General features: G+C 47.5%; 1 protein-coding gene across 1 annotated transcript in view; it reads right to left on the reverse strand.

The window, feature by feature from the left end:
• Window positions 1–19720, reverse strand: part of Ruvbl1 (RuvB like AAA ATPase 1) — a 36725-nt gene that overhangs the window by 8866 nt on the left and 8139 nt on the right. Inside the window, exons 4-8 of the mRNA XM_027428683.1 lie at window positions 12287–12438; window positions 9328–9417; window positions 8418–8567; window positions 6744–6807; window positions 5307–5505 (exon numbers count right to left, since the gene is read on the reverse strand). Of these exons, the coding sequence (XP_027284484.1) occupies window positions 5307–5505; window positions 6744–6807; window positions 8418–8567; window positions 9328–9417; window positions 12287–12438 (655 nt within the window). The remainder of the gene's footprint in view (window positions 1–5306; window positions 5506–6743; window positions 6808–8417; window positions 8568–9327; window positions 9418–12286; window positions 12439–19720) is intronic.

Consider the following 19720-nt stretch of genomic DNA (forward strand, 5'->3'; position numbering starts at 1 on the left):
TTTTTAACACTCCTCTGCCTGAAACTCTGGGTTCTGTACCATGCCACTGTTGGCTTCTAGACCCTATACTGTCTGTCAGAGGCTGTCCTGTGCACTGTGCAATGCTGCGTGACACCAACAGCACTGAGTCATGAAAAATAAAAATGTCTCCAATACTGCCAGATGTTCATAGGTAGAATGGCACCTGATTGGGGATCAGTGCCCATTGCTGCTCTCTTTAATCCATAATGCCAGGTGACAGAAGGTTTTTCTGATGACTGAAAACACACCTGAACGATTTAATAGGCAACTTCCTGACTCGCTCTTGACCTCGGCACAGCGTACACAATCAGACACTTTTAAAAGGACAGCCATATGACTTAGCTGTCAACGCGACTTGGTAAGAATGGTCATTTGAGGCTGGGGAAAGGCTCTGTAATTATGAGAGCTTACTGCTCTTCCAGAGGACCCAGGTACAGCTCCCAGCACCACACAAGCTGGTTCATAACCACCTATAACTGTTCTAGGGTATCCAACACTCTCTGACCTCCGTGGCACCTGGACACACACACACACACACACACACACACACACACACACACACACACACACACAGAGTACACATAAATGCATACATACACAATAAATGGTTTTTGAAGGATGGTCATTTCAATGAATGGTTCTATGACAGCCCATCATCTTTATGTCTGTGATGCAGAACCCCAAATGATTTGAGTCAAGAGCTGAACTGTAGACTCTTGGAAGAAAATGAAGGCATGTGCCTGCAGTCTCAAGTTAGACAGTGCTTCTTAAGTGAGAGCAAAGACAAAGGCAGGCAAGCTGGACTGGAATTTGTTACTGATGAAAACCATAGTGTTGCACATATAAGGCAAGTACTCTACTGAGCTGAACTCTTAGCCCAAAAATTAGAGTTCTGAATAAAATTTAAAACCTGTGTCAAAAAATTAGTAAGACTACCTAAAGATAGAAAAATACTCAAATACATTCATATAATGTTCATAATTATTGATGTATACAATAAATATCATAAATCCAAAGTACATAAAGAATTTTTTCTTTTGAGACAGAGATTCTTTGTGTAGCCTTGGCTGTCCTGGAACTCACTCTGTAGACCACACTGGCCTTGAATGCACAGAGATCTGCCTGCCTCTGCCTCCTGAATGCTGGGATTAAAGGACCCAAGCCATAAAGAATGTTTATTGTTCAAAAACAAAGACAAACAACCTAAATGAAAACTGGGAACATCTGCCATCCTAGAATTTGGGAGAATCAGAAATTCAAGGTCATATCTTTGGCTACATAGCATAAGTTTGAGGCCAGCTTGAGATACATGAAACCCTGTTGCAAAAAAACCAACAGACACAGGACATGAGCAAGCATTTCTCCAAAGACTTAAAGTGACTAGAAAACTAAAATGATCAACTTCCCACCATCCACTAGGAAACACAAATCAAACTGGTGTGCTGCATGTTCCACACGCTGGTGTCTCTAACTGAAAAGACAGACACTGGGGAATGCTGGAGAATGGGGACGGGGGACTCCGCCCAATGCTGGTGGGGTGTAAGAGGGCAGTGACATGGAAACAGTCCTCACTGTTGAAAGGCCCAACAGCCACTACCTAACCCAGCACCACACCCCAAAGAAGTCACACCATATCCACTCAAGATGTGTGCAGATGTGCACAGCAGCGTTACTCAACATAGCCAAAAGAACTACTGCCCACCTGCTGAAGGATGGCCAGGTGACAAATGCCATCAAATATTCCACACTACAGAGTATGGCTCTACCACAAAATGTAAAAAGCAACACAGATGAACCTTGAGAACAAGTAAAATGAAAGAAGCCAATTGTAAGAGTCCAGGTCGTACAGTACCATTTATATGAAAAAGGCAAATCTGTAGAGACAGTGAATATACTACAAAGTACTGAATGCTCCATTGTGCATCAGATATATCTATCAATACAGAGCTTTTTTTTTTTTTTAAGATTTTATTTATTATGTATACAACATTCTGCCTCCACATATGCCTGCATGCCAGAAGAGGGCACCAGATCTCATCATGGATGGTTGTGAGCCACCATGTGGTTGATGGGAATTGAACTCAGGACTTCTGAAAGAGCAGGCAGTGCTCTTAACCTCTGAGCCATCTCTCCAGGTCAATACAGTGCTTTTTTTGAAGCATCATTCTGGACATTTGTCACAGGTCAAGACTGAACGGAGACCACACTGGTCTAAGTCTTAACACTTTGACACAAAAGGTACCCAACTTCCAGAAATTCCTACTTATCTTCCTAAATCCCTAAATCCCAGGGAGATATGGCTCCAAGGGAAATGGTGCCTCCTACAGGCAGAGCTGGGGTCAGTGCTGTCCACTCTCACCTAACAGCTGAAGCTCCTGGACCCAAACAGGAAGGATTTCTCAGGACAGCCAAGGGACGAGCTCCTCCAGCATCCACAGGAGGACCTGGGGGGTAGTCTGCCAGGGCAAAGAGGTCCATACTCCCAGGGGTTACTGAGTCTGAGCCATGAACAGGACAGATAAGCAGGGACCAGTATATGGCATAGTACTCCAGGCCCATAGGACCTAAAGCACTGGTTCTCAAATGGCCTAAGACCATCATATAGGGAGACACTGTAGCCATGCTTCCTAGGAGCTCGCTACAGGTGTGCTTGACCACGCCTGTCAGGGCGTGGTCAGGGGAGGTTCAGGATGACGCGTGGGGAGTTCTCAATGGGGCTGAAGACACGTGGGAACCCCCTTCTCTCTGGCCTCCCTAGCTTGCTGCCTCTGGGCACGCTCTGGCTTGCACTTGGCCGGTATTATTTGAATAAAGATATCATAACCTGTAACTTCTCTTTATACCATCAAAAAACAGATATTTACATTACAATACATAACAGTAGCAAAATTAGTTATGAAGTAGCCACAAAAATAATCTTATGGTTGGGGGTCACCACAACATGAGGAACTGTATTAAAGGGTCACAGCATCAGGAAGGTTAAGAACCATAGGACCCTGCACTCAACATCTAATCTGTATAATTTACTGACCGTCCACTTCTGATGATGGGACCAGGTGGATACTTAGGTCAAGGGACTTACTTGATCTAAGTAGCAGTCACATGACTGACATTTCCCTTGTGGGAACCAGACTAGTACTAGAACTCATGCCCTAGACAACACAAGGTCAGAGGCAGTGGGCTCATATCTGAGGCCCAACCCATGAAGCCACTCACACAGAACTGTTAAGATGGCCAGAAGCTAAGAGGTGAATGTAAGACAACTTCTGGAAAGGATGCTGTCATGGCTAATTTTCACAGTGTTCCTTGATGCCAGCTCCACGGGATGCCATGCTCAACACTTATGCCTATTTACTGCCCAGCAGCCAATGGGTTGGAGGATCATGTGGGCTTTACAGCAAGCCGCATGGCATCACTTCTGGCTTATAGTCTACCACTGGGAGATAACCTGTCTGTTCTCAAGTGTCAGGGAGCCGTGACATCACTTCGTATGTGGCCCATATAGAGAACTCTAGAAAGCTCTCAACACTTGACTTCACTTTGGAGCTTGGGTGTCAGGTGTGGTGCTGGTAGCACAAGAGCTTAGCAGCTCCTCTGAGGAGAAGGCTGTGTACAACTGGTCACAGGCTGCTCACATTGTGTGGATATTCGTGAACTGTCTTTTAGCATCCTAGCCAAAACTTGCTGAGAGCGTGCACTCTGGAGTCCACTTTCCCATCCCAAGCACACGCACACCTTGTTAGAGCCCAGGCCCTGGTTGCCCAGGCTGGCAGGAGCAGCAGGGCAGTGTGGTGCTCCAGTGTGGGCTTCCCACCACCGCCTGAGGATGCCGTCAGCATGATGGAGCATCCCCACTAACACTCAGCACCAAACCCACTTTCTGGAGTTCATATGGTCAGCTAGAGCTTGGTTCTCCAAGAAGGCTAGGATCAAGAGCTCCTTTCTCATGGATACAGCCCTGGCAACTGGGGCCAAGAGCTGCCAGCCTCTGTTGGCACCTACTGGGCTAGGTTAGCTCTGTTGGCAGAGCTCCCAGCAGGGGGCATCATGTGTCCATGCTGAGCCCAGATGAAGTTGTGCAGAAAAAAAAAAAAAAAAGCAAAAAGCAAGTCTCCAGCAAAGCCACAGGTGCCAGGCTATCTAGGCCAGGGCCCACATATAGCTTCCAGATGTCACCCAGGTGGCCCTGATCCTCTTCAGTAGCTGGCCTGGACCTGGCACAGCAGCTTCCTCCAACACTGCAGGACACACCTGTGATAGTCCTCTTATAGAGACTGCATCACCGGGTGCTAGAACCACGTACATATCCCAACTCCGAGTGGGTAGGGGGACACAAGTAAGGGGGGGGCTAAAGTTCTAATGCACTAGTGGTTATAGCAGGCACTAGACTACTCCCCACTAGCCTGCCCAAAGCCAGAAGCACCTAGTGTGGACAATCTTAGTGTAGACTAAGTTTCTCCAGTAAGAGCCAGTGACATTCTTCTATGTGGCCCATCATGGTGGAGTGGCAAGCCAGCAGTCTGGGCTTCTAGTTCAGTGTAGCCATGGGCATCATGAATACTCATGGGCCACAGGACCCTTTTCTAGTTTCCAGTGCCCACTGTGGAGATCACAAAGTCCCAGGGCAGTGTCTCATGTAACTGCTGTAGGCCTGAAAAGAAGTCCTTTACATCCTAGCACTGTAGGGATCAGCTCCAAATGTACCCCCAAAGAACCACAGAAAACGTCTAGGATATTACAACCACTTATTACGAACCAGACATGGGCCTCGGACAAAAGCGTGTACATTCTCTGCAGCTTAGGCCCAGAGTACTAAGGACAAAATGGAGACTGGAAAAGCCCTCTGCCCCAACTTTGGGCCTTCACTAACAGGGGAGAGACTATATGAACACCCACCATCCAGGGCTCAACTGTAATTCTCAAGGGGGCGTGTGGGAGGATGGCCAGCAAGGTACCAGTGTGTCACAGAAAGGTCTGGGGTGGGAAGAACTGGGCCAAGTTACATCATTCAGATCCCTCACCTGAAGTGAGGCTGGTAATACCCACTTCTCAGCAGGAGACACAGGAAGTCAGCTAGTTCATGACATTCCACCAAAGACCAGCCCTATGTGACCATCACTTTGCACACTCAACGGCCCTAAAGACCACTGGGAAGACTCTCCTCATCAGGGCACTGAGACACAACCTTGCTTCTCCCTCATGGTGCTGCAGGTATACTGAGTCCAAGCAGTAAACTTGCTCAAAAGGAAGGTGGGAAGCCAGGGAGCAGGCAGGAGGGGCCCTACCTGATGACACAGTTGCCTCGGTTGGATGCAAAGATGACAATGGGGGCGATGGAAGATTCCAGGGCTCGGTGCAGGTAGGTAAAGCACTCGATATCCAGCATGTGGACCTCGTCGACAAAGAGTACCCCAGGAACCAGTTCTGCAACACCCTGGTCAATGTATTTGTTCACCACCTTGTTGATCTCCCCTCGCAGTTTATCTAGAAGAGAGAAGGCAGGGTCAGCACCAGCAAACAGCTCCCACTCAAGAGCTGACTTCCATCCAAACCCACCCTTGCAGCCTGTTTCCCGGGCTGTGAGGCCCCAGCAGACCTGGGCCACACTCCAGCGTCAGTTACATCATCTGAAACAGGAACAACCACACCCAAAGGCCACAAAACTGCAGCTTTCCCTAAAGTTGTTTGGCTAACCCCAAGAAAGCTGTGCACAGAAAGACTATCACCTCCTCAGACTCCCCACCCAGATGATACAGCTCCCACCAGATCTCAGAGACTAGTGGATTTAGAGCCTAGGATGAGTTTTCATATGCAAATCTTCCTGTTCTGTGTTCTGTAAATGACCCTGACTTGTGGCTCTATATGTCAGTGCTTAGGTTAATCAGTTTTCAATCAAGTGCGGTCTCAGTCCTCACTGGAGATGAAGATGGTTTCTAGCTCCTAAAAGAAGAGGTTATCTGAGTCATATGAGCTACCCTACGACACAGTCCTGAAAAACACCAGTTGGGTCTGGTCACAAATAGAACCAGAAGCCCTGCAGGAGTTGCCACCTTTTGCACCAGATCTACCAGGCAATGACTGCCTCAGAACAAAGAACAAACTCAGGACAAAAGATAGCGCCTGTTGCTGGGTACAGTACACACACCAGTGCCCCCAGCACTAGGATGGTGAGGCAGGAGATGAAGAGTGCAAGGCTATTCCAGACTATACACTAAAACTGTGTCTCATCAGCCACACAAAGCCAAGCAAAAACCCAGACACAGCTGCTCTTGGGATCTGGAAGAACCATGTTCAGCTGCTCCTCTGGCTGAGACCTCCAAGATCACGGAGACTCCAGTGTTTCACTCACATTTTAAGGTGACAAACCTACAGGTCATTAGAGAGAGGAGAACAGAGGTGGGAAGAGAAAGGGTATAAAGTCCACACAGGAGCAGAGCACGAGGCAGAGTGGGGAAGAAGGTGGCACTGCCATGACAGTGGAGTTTGCCCCTACTTCTCAACCTCCCTAGGACCTCAATGGGACCGGAAACTCTAGGTGCACGGGCCAGAGAGCATACTACCGGCTGTCTAAAAAGAGCATAGGTGACAGGGTTAGGCTGTGATCATGGGGGGGGACACCATTCCTACACATACTTTGCTTAGAGGTACACGCAGAGCCACAGTTTGGCACACGGGTCCTGATCCCACTGAAGGTTCTGGGTTGGTAGATCACTGGCTCTTACCTGTGATCTCTGTCTTCTTTGGCTTCATCAACTGGCCCATCATGGACAGGATATCTTGCCCCCCCTGGAGACGAGAAGACTCGGTTAGCCATGTTGTCAAGGAGGCTGCTTCATACAGGTATCCAACATCAACCCACTTGAGACCCCAACACAAGTCCCTTGGAAAGCTTAGTAAGATTTTATTTCCCTGTCTGTCTGTCTGTCTGTCTGTCTGTCTGTCTGTCTGTCTGTCTGTCTGGGTTTCTATATGTAGCCCTGGCTGTCCTGGAACTTGCTCTGTAAACCAGGCTGGCCTTAAAATTAAAGATCCACCTGCTTCTGACTCCTGCGTGCTGGGATCAAGGCCCATACTACCATGCTGGTCTCCTTGGTAAGCTTCTAAACACAGAGGAACTTTCATAGGCTCCAGACCTGCAGGAATCAAATTCTTTCCATTGGGAGTATAGTGGGTAGGGTGGCCTCCTGCAGTGATATCTTGTTTATACTCTAACAAATAAAGCTTGTCTGAAGATCAGAGGGCGAAGCTAGCCACTAGTTAGCCATAGAGGTCTGGAGGTCTGTACAGACAGGAAATGTTATGGCTGGACAGAAAGAGGAAGTGATAAGGCGGGAGGCAACAGGAGCTCAGTCTCTTTTAGGTCGGGAAATCAGCGAGCTAAGGTGTGCCTGTGGCTTGCTCTTTCATCTATCTGATCTCTCAGCATTTCCCCCTATATCTGACTCTGGGTTTTTATTATTAAGACCTATTAGAACTCGTGCTGTAGCCTCCTCTCCTTGATGTATCTTTTTAAATTCATTATTCCTAGATTAGCCACAAAGGACCACAAACTCTCCCCTGGACACAAGCTCTTCTGTGACTAAATGCTTTGGTACCGTCTGGACTATGTTCCAGGAAGGCTCCTCCTTCCTAAGGAGCTGTTCTGTTCATGCTCAGGCCCCTGCGCAACTGCTGACTTGTTCCTGACCCCACACTCAGCCTAAAGCAGAGGCTTCTGAGGTCAGTTTGGAGACAGACATCTACCTGCTGAAGGCACCTGCTGGACTAAGACCAGTATCAATAATCTCTTGAGCAAAGTCTCAGGGAGCCCTCTCCTGATGAAGAGGTGGCCTAGGGAGGACGAAGATGAATGCGACCTGAACATGTGTACTTTGGTTCTTTGAATCATATTTCTCAGAGATGTGATTATGGGATGACATCCTTTCCTACAGTTATCAGTCAGGGTCTAAATATCCACTGTCCCTATAGAGTTGCAGACTTGGTTCCAGCTCAAAGCTAAAGGTGCCAAGGCCCTGCTAAGTGGAGGAAGGTCACAGTTGTGCTAGGCTTTCAGAAACCCTGTGAGAGGCTCACAGAGCACTTGTGCCTTCCTGCCAGTAATACTCAGAGCATCCAGGCACGAGCCACAGCTGGAGAGGAGCCAGGGAGGAAGCTGGCTAGCTCAGGGCGGGAGGCTTGGCTGGGAGAAGAAATAGCCCAGGAAATCATCTGTGACTGTTGCACTAGAATGGGAACAAAGGAACCCTGCGTAGCTCATGCCCATGTTAATTGCTGAACATCACAGACAAAAAGGAGTGCCTGCCTCCAAAGTGGCAGCAAGATCTTGCCGATTCATCCCCAGGGCTTCCAGAGAGAGACAAAAGGCGAGTGTGCTGCCCACAGGGGCACAGCAGTACCTGAGGCCGCGCATTGGCCACGTCCAGGTCATGCAAGGTCACATCCTGTATGATTTCCTTCTTCTTGTGCACATCTCCCTTTGGCAAAGGGACGTACTCTTCCGCTTCAAGGTCAAACTCTGTGGCATAGGTGTCACACCTGCCTTGCCTCTGTAGACAGAGAAACATGAATGCCATGTGGCTTTTCACTGCCCAGTCCTCAAGCGGCAGAGTGCTCAGTAAGACAAAGGGCTCAGTTCCCAACTGCAGCCTAGCCAGGGCAGCCTCCTGGACACTCTCCCAATGTGCCCAACCTCAGTGTGCCCACCGCCCTCTGCCAAGAGAAGAAGCTATCGTCGGGTTGGAGACACCCGATACTTTCTCCAGAGTCCCCCCAACACCCGTAACTGTATGCAATTCCCGATAAAGGGCAAATCCAGTAGATTAACTGGAGACAGAGGGAGCTGCTCAGACTCTTTTGTAGGTGGGTGATTTACTGCATGATATCAAGTATTATGCTCATCCATTAAACAGTGAGCAACCCTGTACAGGACACTGGGAATCAGATACGAAAAGAATGCCAGCTAATGCCGCATTCCTTCCCACATGCATATATCTTGGGAAGAAAATACCAGAGAGATAAAGGAAGATTAAATACACTGCACATTTCAATTTGAAAATGACTAAAGTTGTTTTTGGTCTCTCACCCTGCACTCCCCCTCTAAACAGGTCTTAGTATTTCTAACAGACTGTTTTCATCATGAGAAGGTTAAAGAATGAAGATAAAGGAAAAGAAACTTTACAATACACAGAGGGACAATTCTGCCCTTCCCATGGCATGGCACCAGGCAGCGCCCACCCTCCTCCAGCACCCGGGTCTTCCCATGACACACAAATCAGGCATAGTGCTTTGTCCCAAGAAGGACATTACCTTCACAGCTCCACTGTTTGCTTCAATGTAAATCACATCTCCAGCCTCTACTCGCTCTTTCTGCAAACTTTCAAAAATACTGGGGTCCAGCTGAAAAAAAAAAAAACAAGAGCGACTCAGAGAACTGCAATGCATATTTGACTTCCTGCTAGCATAGCATGCTTCGAGGTGCCTCTCCTTGGGACATGGAGAGGGCTAGCAACTGCATGGAGCATCCATCAGTGGGGAACATGACAGCAACAGCACGTCAGAGTGGGCTGAAGGGGACCTGTCCAGGGAGAGGAGCAGGGCAAGTGGGCCCACAAGTCAGCCACAGGGTACCAGGACACAGTTCGCCTTCTTTAGCTTCAGAGGCCATAAAAGAGTGAGGAGGGGGTTCTTAGCTGCCTTTATGTGGACAATGTTGACTATGGAACCAACACCCTACTGTCCCTCTCCATTTGGCTGCCCTATGCTCCTCCCCTCCCTCAGGTAGTCCTGGACCTTCCTAACACAGAACTTGCCAGTACCTGCTTACCAGACTAGTGTCCTGCCAGGCTCAGAATCCTAGAGCCTTGTTTCCTCATCTACTAAACAGCACCGAGATACAAAAACAGATGCATAAAATTTAAAATGAACCATAAGCTAGGACCCTCCCAGGTTCTGAGTCAAACGCCAGTGCTCAGGGTCTGCCTGTGGGCACAGGCCTGCTGCTTCCCTGGACTTCCCAGGTCCACGTCCTTGGCTGCTGATATTCTAGGACAGCATCTTTTAGACACATCTCTCTAGGCTAAACTTCAAACAGAGATATTACATATGTAGTTGTAGTGGGAAAACTGGAGCTCTGTCTTTTTTTTTTTTTTTTTTTTCTCTTTGAGACAGGGTTTCTCTGTGTAGCTTAGTAGACCAGGCTGGCCTCGAACTCAGAGATCCGCCTGCCTCTGCCTCCCAAATGCTGGGATTAAAGGCGTGCGCCACCACCACCCAGCCTGGAGCTCTATCTTAAACAAAATTAGAGTAAAAATGCAGCACACTGGTAGAAGCCAAACAGGAAAAAGCATACTATACGGCTCTGTTCCAATGAAATGTGCCCAACAGGCAGACCTACAGAGACAGAGAATAGTTTGGTGGCTGCCCAGGACTAAGAATGGGGCTGGGAGGGACCATCAGTGGCTTGAGGTTTCTTCAAGAGGTGATGAAAATATTCTAAAATTACATAGTTTTGTGACTGTGCATTAAAACCCCTAAAGCTGCTGTAGTGAAGTGTATTTTAAATTGGACCTCAATGGAGCCCCAGAACTCTATTACCTCACCTGCAAAGCCAGGGCTCTACCTTGCTGCTAGATGGAGCCAGCTGGGCACTGCTGTAGCAGGACAATGAGTGCCAAGTGCACAAGGCAGGCCTGGAAGAAGACTAATGGGTACTCCTTGTTCAAACTCAGATGTGCCCTTTACACTAGACCACCCACCAAGCACCAGGTTCTTCTAGCCAATATCTACATTTGCTCTAGTATACAGAAGGAGGCACGTCTGGATTTTTTTTTTTTTTTTAAACTTTCCCCTTATTTTCCTCAAGGAAACCGTCAGGGTAGCCTTACAGGCAGGTCAAATTTAAGTTGCAGGCCTTTTAGTATAAGGTACACTCAAGAATATGCCGTGTGTGTGTGTGTGTGTGTGTGTGTGTGTGTGTGTCTGTCTGTCTGTCTGTCTGTCTGTCTGTCTGTCTTTCTTCCTCTCAAATGTTTTATACTGGTTAATTTCCCAAGTGAATTGGCTGAAGTTGTGATTACTGAAAATGTGCTGCCTCCTACTAGGAAACCTCAGGAGTACAGAATGAAGCCTGAGCATTGCGTTCAACAGAGAGATCTGCCGAGGCAAGCTCCTGGGATGAAGAACCCTGTTAGGAAAAAGAGAAACAGCTCTTTGAAGAAGTGACATTTTTATGCTCTCTATAAAACAGTGACCAAGAAACAACCTCACAGAATCACAGAAGCAGAAAATTCAGAGTGGAGTAAAGAAAGAGATTACACAGTTGATTTGGCAGCTTAGATGAGAAACTGGGCCCAGAGAGCCCAAGTGACTTCCTGGGATTGTACAGCAAGCTGCAAGACAGATACATAATGCTGAGATCAGAGCCAGCCCTGCCATGCACCCTGGATGGGCTAAAGCAGGCTGCCTGTCTTCTATGAGCAGCTGCTTCTATGGGAGCTTTGTTGTGTGTACACACATGAACTGGCAGTATGTGAAGCGTCTGTTGAAGCTGTTAGCTCTAGGTCAAACACACACTCAAGCAGGGTGTGTGACGTAAACCAGCCACTGTGGCAATAACTACTGCAGAGCTATGACAGGCACGAATATCCACCTCTCATTGTGGATCTAAAACTACAAGTTTCGCCATACCACTTGCCTGAAATGGAAGAAGCAAAGCTAAAAGTTAAAACAAGAGGGAAACAAAGCTAAAGATTCCCTTTGACTTTAAAGTCTATGCTTTGATCCCAAGCATCCCAGCTTGTGTCCTAAAGGATGATAGGATTATCCTCTATGGTCAGAGACAAAGTCCCACTCAGTACACCGCAGGCCTCGAGCTTCAGCCCATGGAAGCCTATCCGGAGCTGCTGTCAGGGTTCTGCAGCCCACTGAGCTGTCTGCCTGCATCTCAGACAGATCCCTCGAGGTGCTGCTATCTGTGTGCATCAGAGGGCTAGGGCCTTGGATATGAAGGATCGATCATATGGGATATGTGAAATATGGCATGGCAGAGGCAGGCTCCTCACTTATCTACCGGTTCATTCTAATGTACATGTGTGGTTTCCTGGGAGGAAGAGAGCACAGCTACAGCAGCTGAGTTTTCAAGGGCCAGGTCCTGCACCATCATTTAACACCTGTGCAGCCCCACAGTCACGATGCACAGAACCCAGGCAGAGGTCACAGCATCCCCCAGAGCCACACAGCACTGGGAGGTTAAGCCCCACAGACTCACCTTCAGCTGTTTGGTTCCTTTGGCAGTTTTGAGCCCTATGATCACATGGCTGATAGTTTTGCCATAACCACCCATGGGGTTCTCTGTCTCACACGGAGTAAGCTCTGTCACCTCCCCTTCATAAACTTCCTTGGTCTCCTTTATCCGTAGCCCTGGAAGAGATGGCAAATGGCCATGAGAGATCTCTCAGATGCTACCTTTTTCTCACACACCCATACCCCAAAACTCTTAGTCCCAAGCATTCATGACAAATCAACTTTAATAACAGAAGTGAAAGGATGTCACGGTGTACAGAAAAGCAGTAGAGAAAAGCAGTGGGTTTCAGGGACCCAACTCAGGTTTTCAAGCTTGGCAGCAAGCTCCTTTCCCTGCTGGGTCATCTTGCCTGTTTTTTATTCATGAGATTTTAATCCATATACATTTCGATACGTGTCTCTCAAAAACAAGTACTTAAAAAATAATCTCAAGTGCCAGAGAGATGGCTCAGCAGTTAAGATGGCTCAGCAAATACAGGGTGGCTCACAACCATCTGTAATAAGATCTGGCGCCCTCTTCTGGCGAGCAGGCATACATGCAGACAGAAACTATATACATAATAAATAATTAAAAAAAAAAAAAAAAAAGAATTAACCATGAAGACCAGAGTCCAAATCCCAGCATTCATTTCAGGTGGCTCACAATCATTGGTCAGATGCCCTCTTCTGGCTTCCCTGGGGACTTGAGTGCGTGTGCACATGTGCGCGCCTGCACACACATGCACTTTAAGTCACAATACCATTGTTATAAAAATGACCAGTAACCCCTCAATATTGTCAGGTACCCAGATCTCACATTCCTCTGTCTAGGAAGTGCCATGTGTTGACATTCATTGCCTGCACCAGGGTATAGATGAGCTTTCTGTAAGAGATGGATAGGTTGAAACACATCTTAAATTCCTCTAAGGTTTTCTTTGGGCAAACACAAGTTAGATGGCAACTAGGCTCTACCTAATAGCTGTCAGGGGTGTTGACTATGGGATGGCTGTAGCACTGTGGTGTGGAGAAGACACAGGCCTAGGTCTGTCAGAGGTAGGGAAAGTGCGGGCCTGGCTTCCTGGGGCTGGCTTCATGTGTGCGCAGTGGAGCCGAGCACTAGCCCTGCAAGTGTGACAGAGTCAAGTGGAGTGTGGCTCAGAGAGATAAGATGTGCTTCTCTGCAGGGCAGGAGAGCTACAGAGTTGATGAAGAGGTCAAACTTTAAGAGCACAAGGCAGGGTCAAGGGTCGTCTACAATTGCTACAGGATCCCTTGCTTAGGAATGGGTGTCATAGATAGTGGGTTATTCTGTTGTTTTTAGGGGAATGAGAGACCGTTCTTATAGTCACTGATTGGTGAATAGAATCCCATGGATTCAGATGGTTAACAGCACAAAACAGATTTCTCTCCTTGGAAGTGCAGATCTGAGGGACTGTTGGGAATGATAGCTATCTAGTTCTGGGCTTGAATATAGAAAAACCCTTTAAAAACTGAGTTCAGCGGTGGGTAGGATAGCTCAGTGGGTTTTGTTTGTTTGTTTTTGGTTTTGTTTTTTTGAGACAGGGTTTCTCTGTATTGCTTTGGAGCCTGTCCTGGAACTCGCTCTATAGGCCAGGCTGGCCTCAAACTCACAGAGATCCACCTGCCTCTGCCTCCTGAGTGCTGGGACTAAAAGCGTGCGCCACCACTGCCCGGCCCAAATAAATGTTTAAAAAAATTTAAGTTGAAATCAGGGACCAGGGAGATGGCTTAATCATGTGCTCTTGCAGACGACAGGAGTTTAGTTCCCTGCACTTAGGCAGGACGGCTCACAACTGCCTGTAACCCCTGTAACCTCTCTCTCTTGGTCTGTGCAGGCACCTGCACTCATTCATACACACATTTAAAATAAAACAAAAATAAAGCCTTAAGGGTTAAGCAATCAGATCTCTCTTCTACACTCTACAGCACCTCCAGAAAAGCAGTACACACGAATACACGCACGCAGGCTCGCACGCGAATGCAAGCACACACACAAGCATACACACATACACACACACACACACACACACACACACACACAAAATTTTAACAGATATGCAATTTGCTTCAAAATAATCTTGAAGAGGACTGATGAAGGCTATGCCAATGCAACTGGGAGCTGAAGCTGGTGACAGGATTACTTGATAACCTTTGCACATCCCCCCCCCTTTTTTTTATTAGTTCAAGTTAGGATCAAGCTTGTTTCACATGTCAATCCCTTCTCCCTCTCCCTCCCTCCCCCCCCACCCTCCTCCCCCACCCCCAACTTTTGCACATTTTCCATGGCAAAGTTAAACTACTCAACCTCCATCCAGAATGCTAACATTAAAAAAGGCACGTGATAGCAAGAATTCAGTTCTGAAGAGCTACTTTAAGGTCTGTGTTCTGGAGGTGGGAATATAACAGCATGTTGTGATGTGCTACAGCCAATCATCCTTAACATGGGACATGTGTAACTAAGTGTCACAGCAGCATCACTTACTTACTCCTGCCAAACGGTCTATCCACAGTGGAAGAGAAAATGAAGTTATGGGATGCTTACACAAGGGAATACCACCTAGCAGCAGGAAGGTTACAGTTACATGCAAAGGTGCATGAATCGTACCCAGAGAACACTGGGAGAGGGGCAATCAGCACAGGAAAAAATACATGTGAAACTCAAAAGCAGGGGTGACTTCTCTACAATGTTAGAAATCAAGACCATCCTTAACGTGGAAAGGGACAGTGACAAGAAGACTCAAAGGAAGCATCATCATTTTTACAATGGCTGGTCTTAAAAGAGTTCTGAGAACATGGATGTTTTATACTTTTTTATTTTTTGTAGATGTACACAAAATAACAAAGTCAATTTAAAAGGCAAAGGATAAGTGGGCAGGGCTGTGGGACAAGGTGAGGGGAGAGCACAACACTGCTGAGGACACAGCTCTCTCCTCTGCTAGCGCTGTGCTCATGGCTCTCACCTCCAGGACCATTTAAGGGGCACTGCCATTCCTCAGTCCATCTGTACCCGATGTCAGGGGCTGGGGGCCATCACCAGTAGTTTAAGCTCTACAAAAGATCCTAAAGCTAGGCTCAGCCCTAATGTAGAGAGTAAACAATGCCACTCTTCTCATGAGAGTGGGCACAATGACTGCTCCTGATCACAGGATGCCAATCCCCACCACTCAGTTACCTGCTCTGATATGGAAATGTCACAAGGCCACACTGGCAGGGTGTGAAGTGCTCTCTATCACCTCCCCATCTCAAACGTAGCCATTACCTTATCATGGGCTCAGTGCCAGCTTTCTCCCAGAAACCTAATCAGGACAGACACTCCAACAGTCCAGTTGAGGAGAGCTTTGCTTTCCCACCATCCACCTGATAGCCTGCAAATGGAGGCTTTGGAATAGCACCAAGCAAGGGGCACACTGCTGCTTTATTTACCAAATTCTCAGCTCCCGAGTACTGAGAATAGAACGATTCGAACAGAATGCATCAGAGGGTTGTGACAACCCAGAAACTGTCCTTCTGAGTGAGCTAACACCAAATCTTACACATCCCCTGAGAGCAGTTCCCTTGACTGCAACCCAAAATTCCTGCTGGAGGGCAGAGGCTGCCCATCGCTCACTGGGGCCTCTATTTGTTAGCTGCCGCTCTGTGCTGACAAGCTGGCAGGGGTGTGGGTGACGGACAATGAGACCTGCTGTTTGCTAGAAGAAAGGCTGAGTGGTGCTATCTCTGGCAGAAATGACATAAATGACGGGCTTCATCTGCTGGCTCAGGTTTCTGAACCCCTGACAGGGACCTTCATCACAGCAAGGAAATAGCACAGACTCCTGGCTTTTCATTTCTGGTCAGCTTATGGTTTCCTCCCCACCCCCGCCCCTGCCAACCTCACCAGAATTCAAAAGCGCAGGGCAGGGAGACGAGCAGGCCTGCTTTCTGAAGATGGCCCTTTTATTCTGTTGGAGGATGGAGAAAGTTCTCTTCACCTTGATCCCATCAACAGATGAGTAAACCCTCCATCAGAAACTGCAAACCACAGCCAGGAGCTAAGATAATTTGTCTGTATTTTTCATGGTTCAAAGCAGTAAAGTTATCCAAATGCATACACATGAATGAGGCTCAGTTTTTTGTCAATGTCAATAAAACATTTTAAAATAAAATTTTAAAACTATTCATATATTTAAAGCATATGTAATAACTTGCTTTTAAATTATTAATGAGTTAAAGGAAACCATAGGCAGCTGGGTATGGGAAAGGCCAGCAATACCAGTACTACAAAAGCTGAGGCAGAAGGATTGAGGCCAAGGCAAGGAATGCTATAAAGTGAGGCCCTATCTCAAAAGCCCAATAGAAAAAGGGAAAGAAGAAGACGGAAAAAAGGAGGAGGAAATAGTAGTAAGACACAGAAAAAGGAAAAAGAAAATAATTAGCACACATTTTAATAGAATAAAGTATCTGCAGCCATAGCTGCTTCTGAGCCCAGCAACTGGGGCAAAATGGCAACACAGTGAGATCCCATTTCAAAGATTAAAAAGGAGGTGGGAAGGAAGGGCACAAAGAGAAAGAAAACAAACAAATAAGAACAAAAACTAGTTCTCAGGAAGATTCCCAGCTCTGAGACCCCATGAGCCACCTCTGCTGCTGTTCCAGACCACCACAGAACTGCAAGGAATGTAGTGCACCCAGAAACAATGGGGCTGAAACTGACAGACAACACACCCCAACGCAAAGCGAGTCAGCATAGGGCACAGCACAGCTCCATTTGTCCATTTGTACAAAGAGCAAAGCCAAGCCCCTCCATTCCAGAATACAATAGGTGGACCAGGTTATGTCCATCAAAGATACAGCCTCAGCTGTCATTCACTAAGGCTTCACCCAGGGATCAGATGGGTGACTAGGGGTTACTGGGACATGCAGGCAAGGCCTGTTCTCTTCATGTAGACCCAGAGGCAACTGGATGAGCTTTACTTCACAACTCACTTAGGTTTTCACTATGCTGCTCTGTGTATGCTTGCATAGTACAGGTGTCCAAAGCCACAAGAGGGCATTGGATGCCCCAGAATTGGAGTGGATATGGGTGAGTGTTAGGAACCAAACTCAGGTCCTCTACAAGAATAGCAAGTACTGAGCCCTCTTCAGCTCCTACTTTGTAGTTTTTTAAACTGTAAACCAATGTCTCTGACTTAAGTTGGTAGACCCCCAGGGGATGGGATATGGGATAGTGAGTTCCATCCTAGTACCCCTTAAAAGACCTAAAAATGAACCATCTCACAGACAGGACCATGGCAAGATGAGGCAGCATCACACAGCTTTAAGCTCTGATCTTCCTCAAGGTCACCTGCTTCTCTCATGCACTAATTTCAGGAAGCATCCACTACATGCCACGTCTGGGGCCACAAAGACCCACACCTCTCTCTGTATCCCCAGCAGACTCTGAACACCCCCATGCTCCTCCCCATACTTCTCATCATCTCAAAAGCAAACACAAACACAGAGCAATCACCTGCCCCTCTCTCGGTCCCCACAACGGACCCTTCCACAAACCCTAAGAACTGTACCACTGACTTCTCCTGAATCTAGTCACCCACTCCTCCCACACCACCTCCTGCTCAGACCCCAGTGGGTCCCCCTCTGCCCTGCCCCGGTGAAGGGGAACGACAGAGCTGGACTGGAGCCCACAGGCACCTTACATGCGACTGCGTAAGCTTGAACTCAGGCTAAAGTCCTGATCCTGGCCCGCGGCAGCACAGCAGACTATCTCAACCTCTGCTTTCTTACCTACATCTAGTGATCCAGTATAATTCCTTAATATTATTCTCATGAAAAAAATAAGATAGAAATTTAAAAATAAAAACTAAAAGATTACTTGGGGTGAAGGGCTGGTGAGATGCTCAACAGGTAAAGGGGATTTCTGTGTTAGCGGCAACCTGAAGTCAATTCAAGGAAGCCATGTAAGGTAAGGAGAAAACCAACTTTATCAAGTCCTGACCGCCACTTGCATGCCACAGCAAGTGTGCTTACACATACATCATGGACCCCCTCCAATAAGACCAGTAAATACATTTTTTTAAAAAGAAAACATACTTTCAGGTGGGCAGTGGTGGTGTGTGCCTTCTTAGCACTTGGGAGACAGAGGCAGGAGGATCTCTTGAATTTGAGGCCAGCCTGGTCTACATACAGAGCGAGTTCCAGGACAGCCAGAGCTACACAGGAAAACCCTATTTCGAAAAACAAACAAACAAGCACTTTTCTGGGAGCTAGGAGGCAGCTCAGTGGGACGGAATACTTCCTTTGTGAGCGTGAAGACACAAGTGTGGACTCCAGCACCTGTGTTAAGAACTGAACATGGTAGCACAAGCACCTGTAATGCCAGCCCAGACGATAAGTGGGGGCAGGGACAGAGAGATTCCCCAAGGCCTAGCGGCCACCAACCTAACTCCAGGTTCAGTGAAGCTGTTTGAAAAAATAGGGCAGAGTGACAGAGCAGGGCACAGCATCTTCTGCTGGCCTCTGCACACATACTTCCATAGGCCCCACACAGAGTTTGGCAACCTGGGACAGGTGTCTGTCCATAATCCACTCTCAGCTGGAGTGGGATGCAGATGCCTCACAGACACCTGAGCAGCTCTCAACAGCAAAACCTGAAAATCTAAATGTCTACACAAAGTTACAGAAGCCCATGTTTCCAAAGTGATTTGCAGAAACAAAACTGAGGACATACCTAGCACTAGACCACCAGAAACCAGGCATAAGGATCATATCTGAAGTCCTATGTGTGAGTGTTAACTCAAGAGAGGTCATTCTCTCACATCATCAATCAGTCTCCAGGCCCAGGCTACAGAAGGCAGGCTGACCTGAGTTCTTACTGGCTTTGCTACTTACTAGTCATGCCACTGGCCGAGTTACTTAACTTTCTATTTCTCCAAATGCCAAATGCAGACAGAGATGTTTGGCTAGGGGAATGAACCGCTGGCACCTAACAAACATTGTGGTGGCAGTGTAGGCCCTAAGAGGCTGGCGTCACAAGTCTCAAAGTTTGGTCAGTCCCTACCTTGCTTTGTCAGGCCACAACTCCTTTGGCCTACCACTGAGGACCAGACACTATGACAACTCAGCACTCAATGAGTGGCCTGAATCAAAACCTGTTCAATGTTCAGCCAATATGGAAAGCAAAACACGGGCAATAAAGAAACCTGGTGCACGCGTGCGCATTCGCTCACTCTCTGTCTGTGTCTCTCTCTCTGTGAGTGTGTTTAAAAAGATCTCTTCAACCAGTGTGTTGGCACAACATTCCAGCACTTGGAGGCAGAGGCAGGCAGATCTGTGAGTTTGGGGCCAGCCTAGTCTACACAGCAAATTCCAGACCAACCAAGACTAGATAGTGAGATCCTGTCTCAAAAATCACTGTATAGCC

Source organism: Cricetulus griseus, chromosome 8, assembly GCF_003668045.3.
Source record: "Cricetulus griseus strain 17A/GY chromosome 8, alternate assembly CriGri-PICRH-1.0, whole genome shotgun sequence".
NCBI lineage: Eukaryota > Metazoa > Chordata > Mammalia > Rodentia > Cricetidae > Cricetulus > Cricetulus griseus.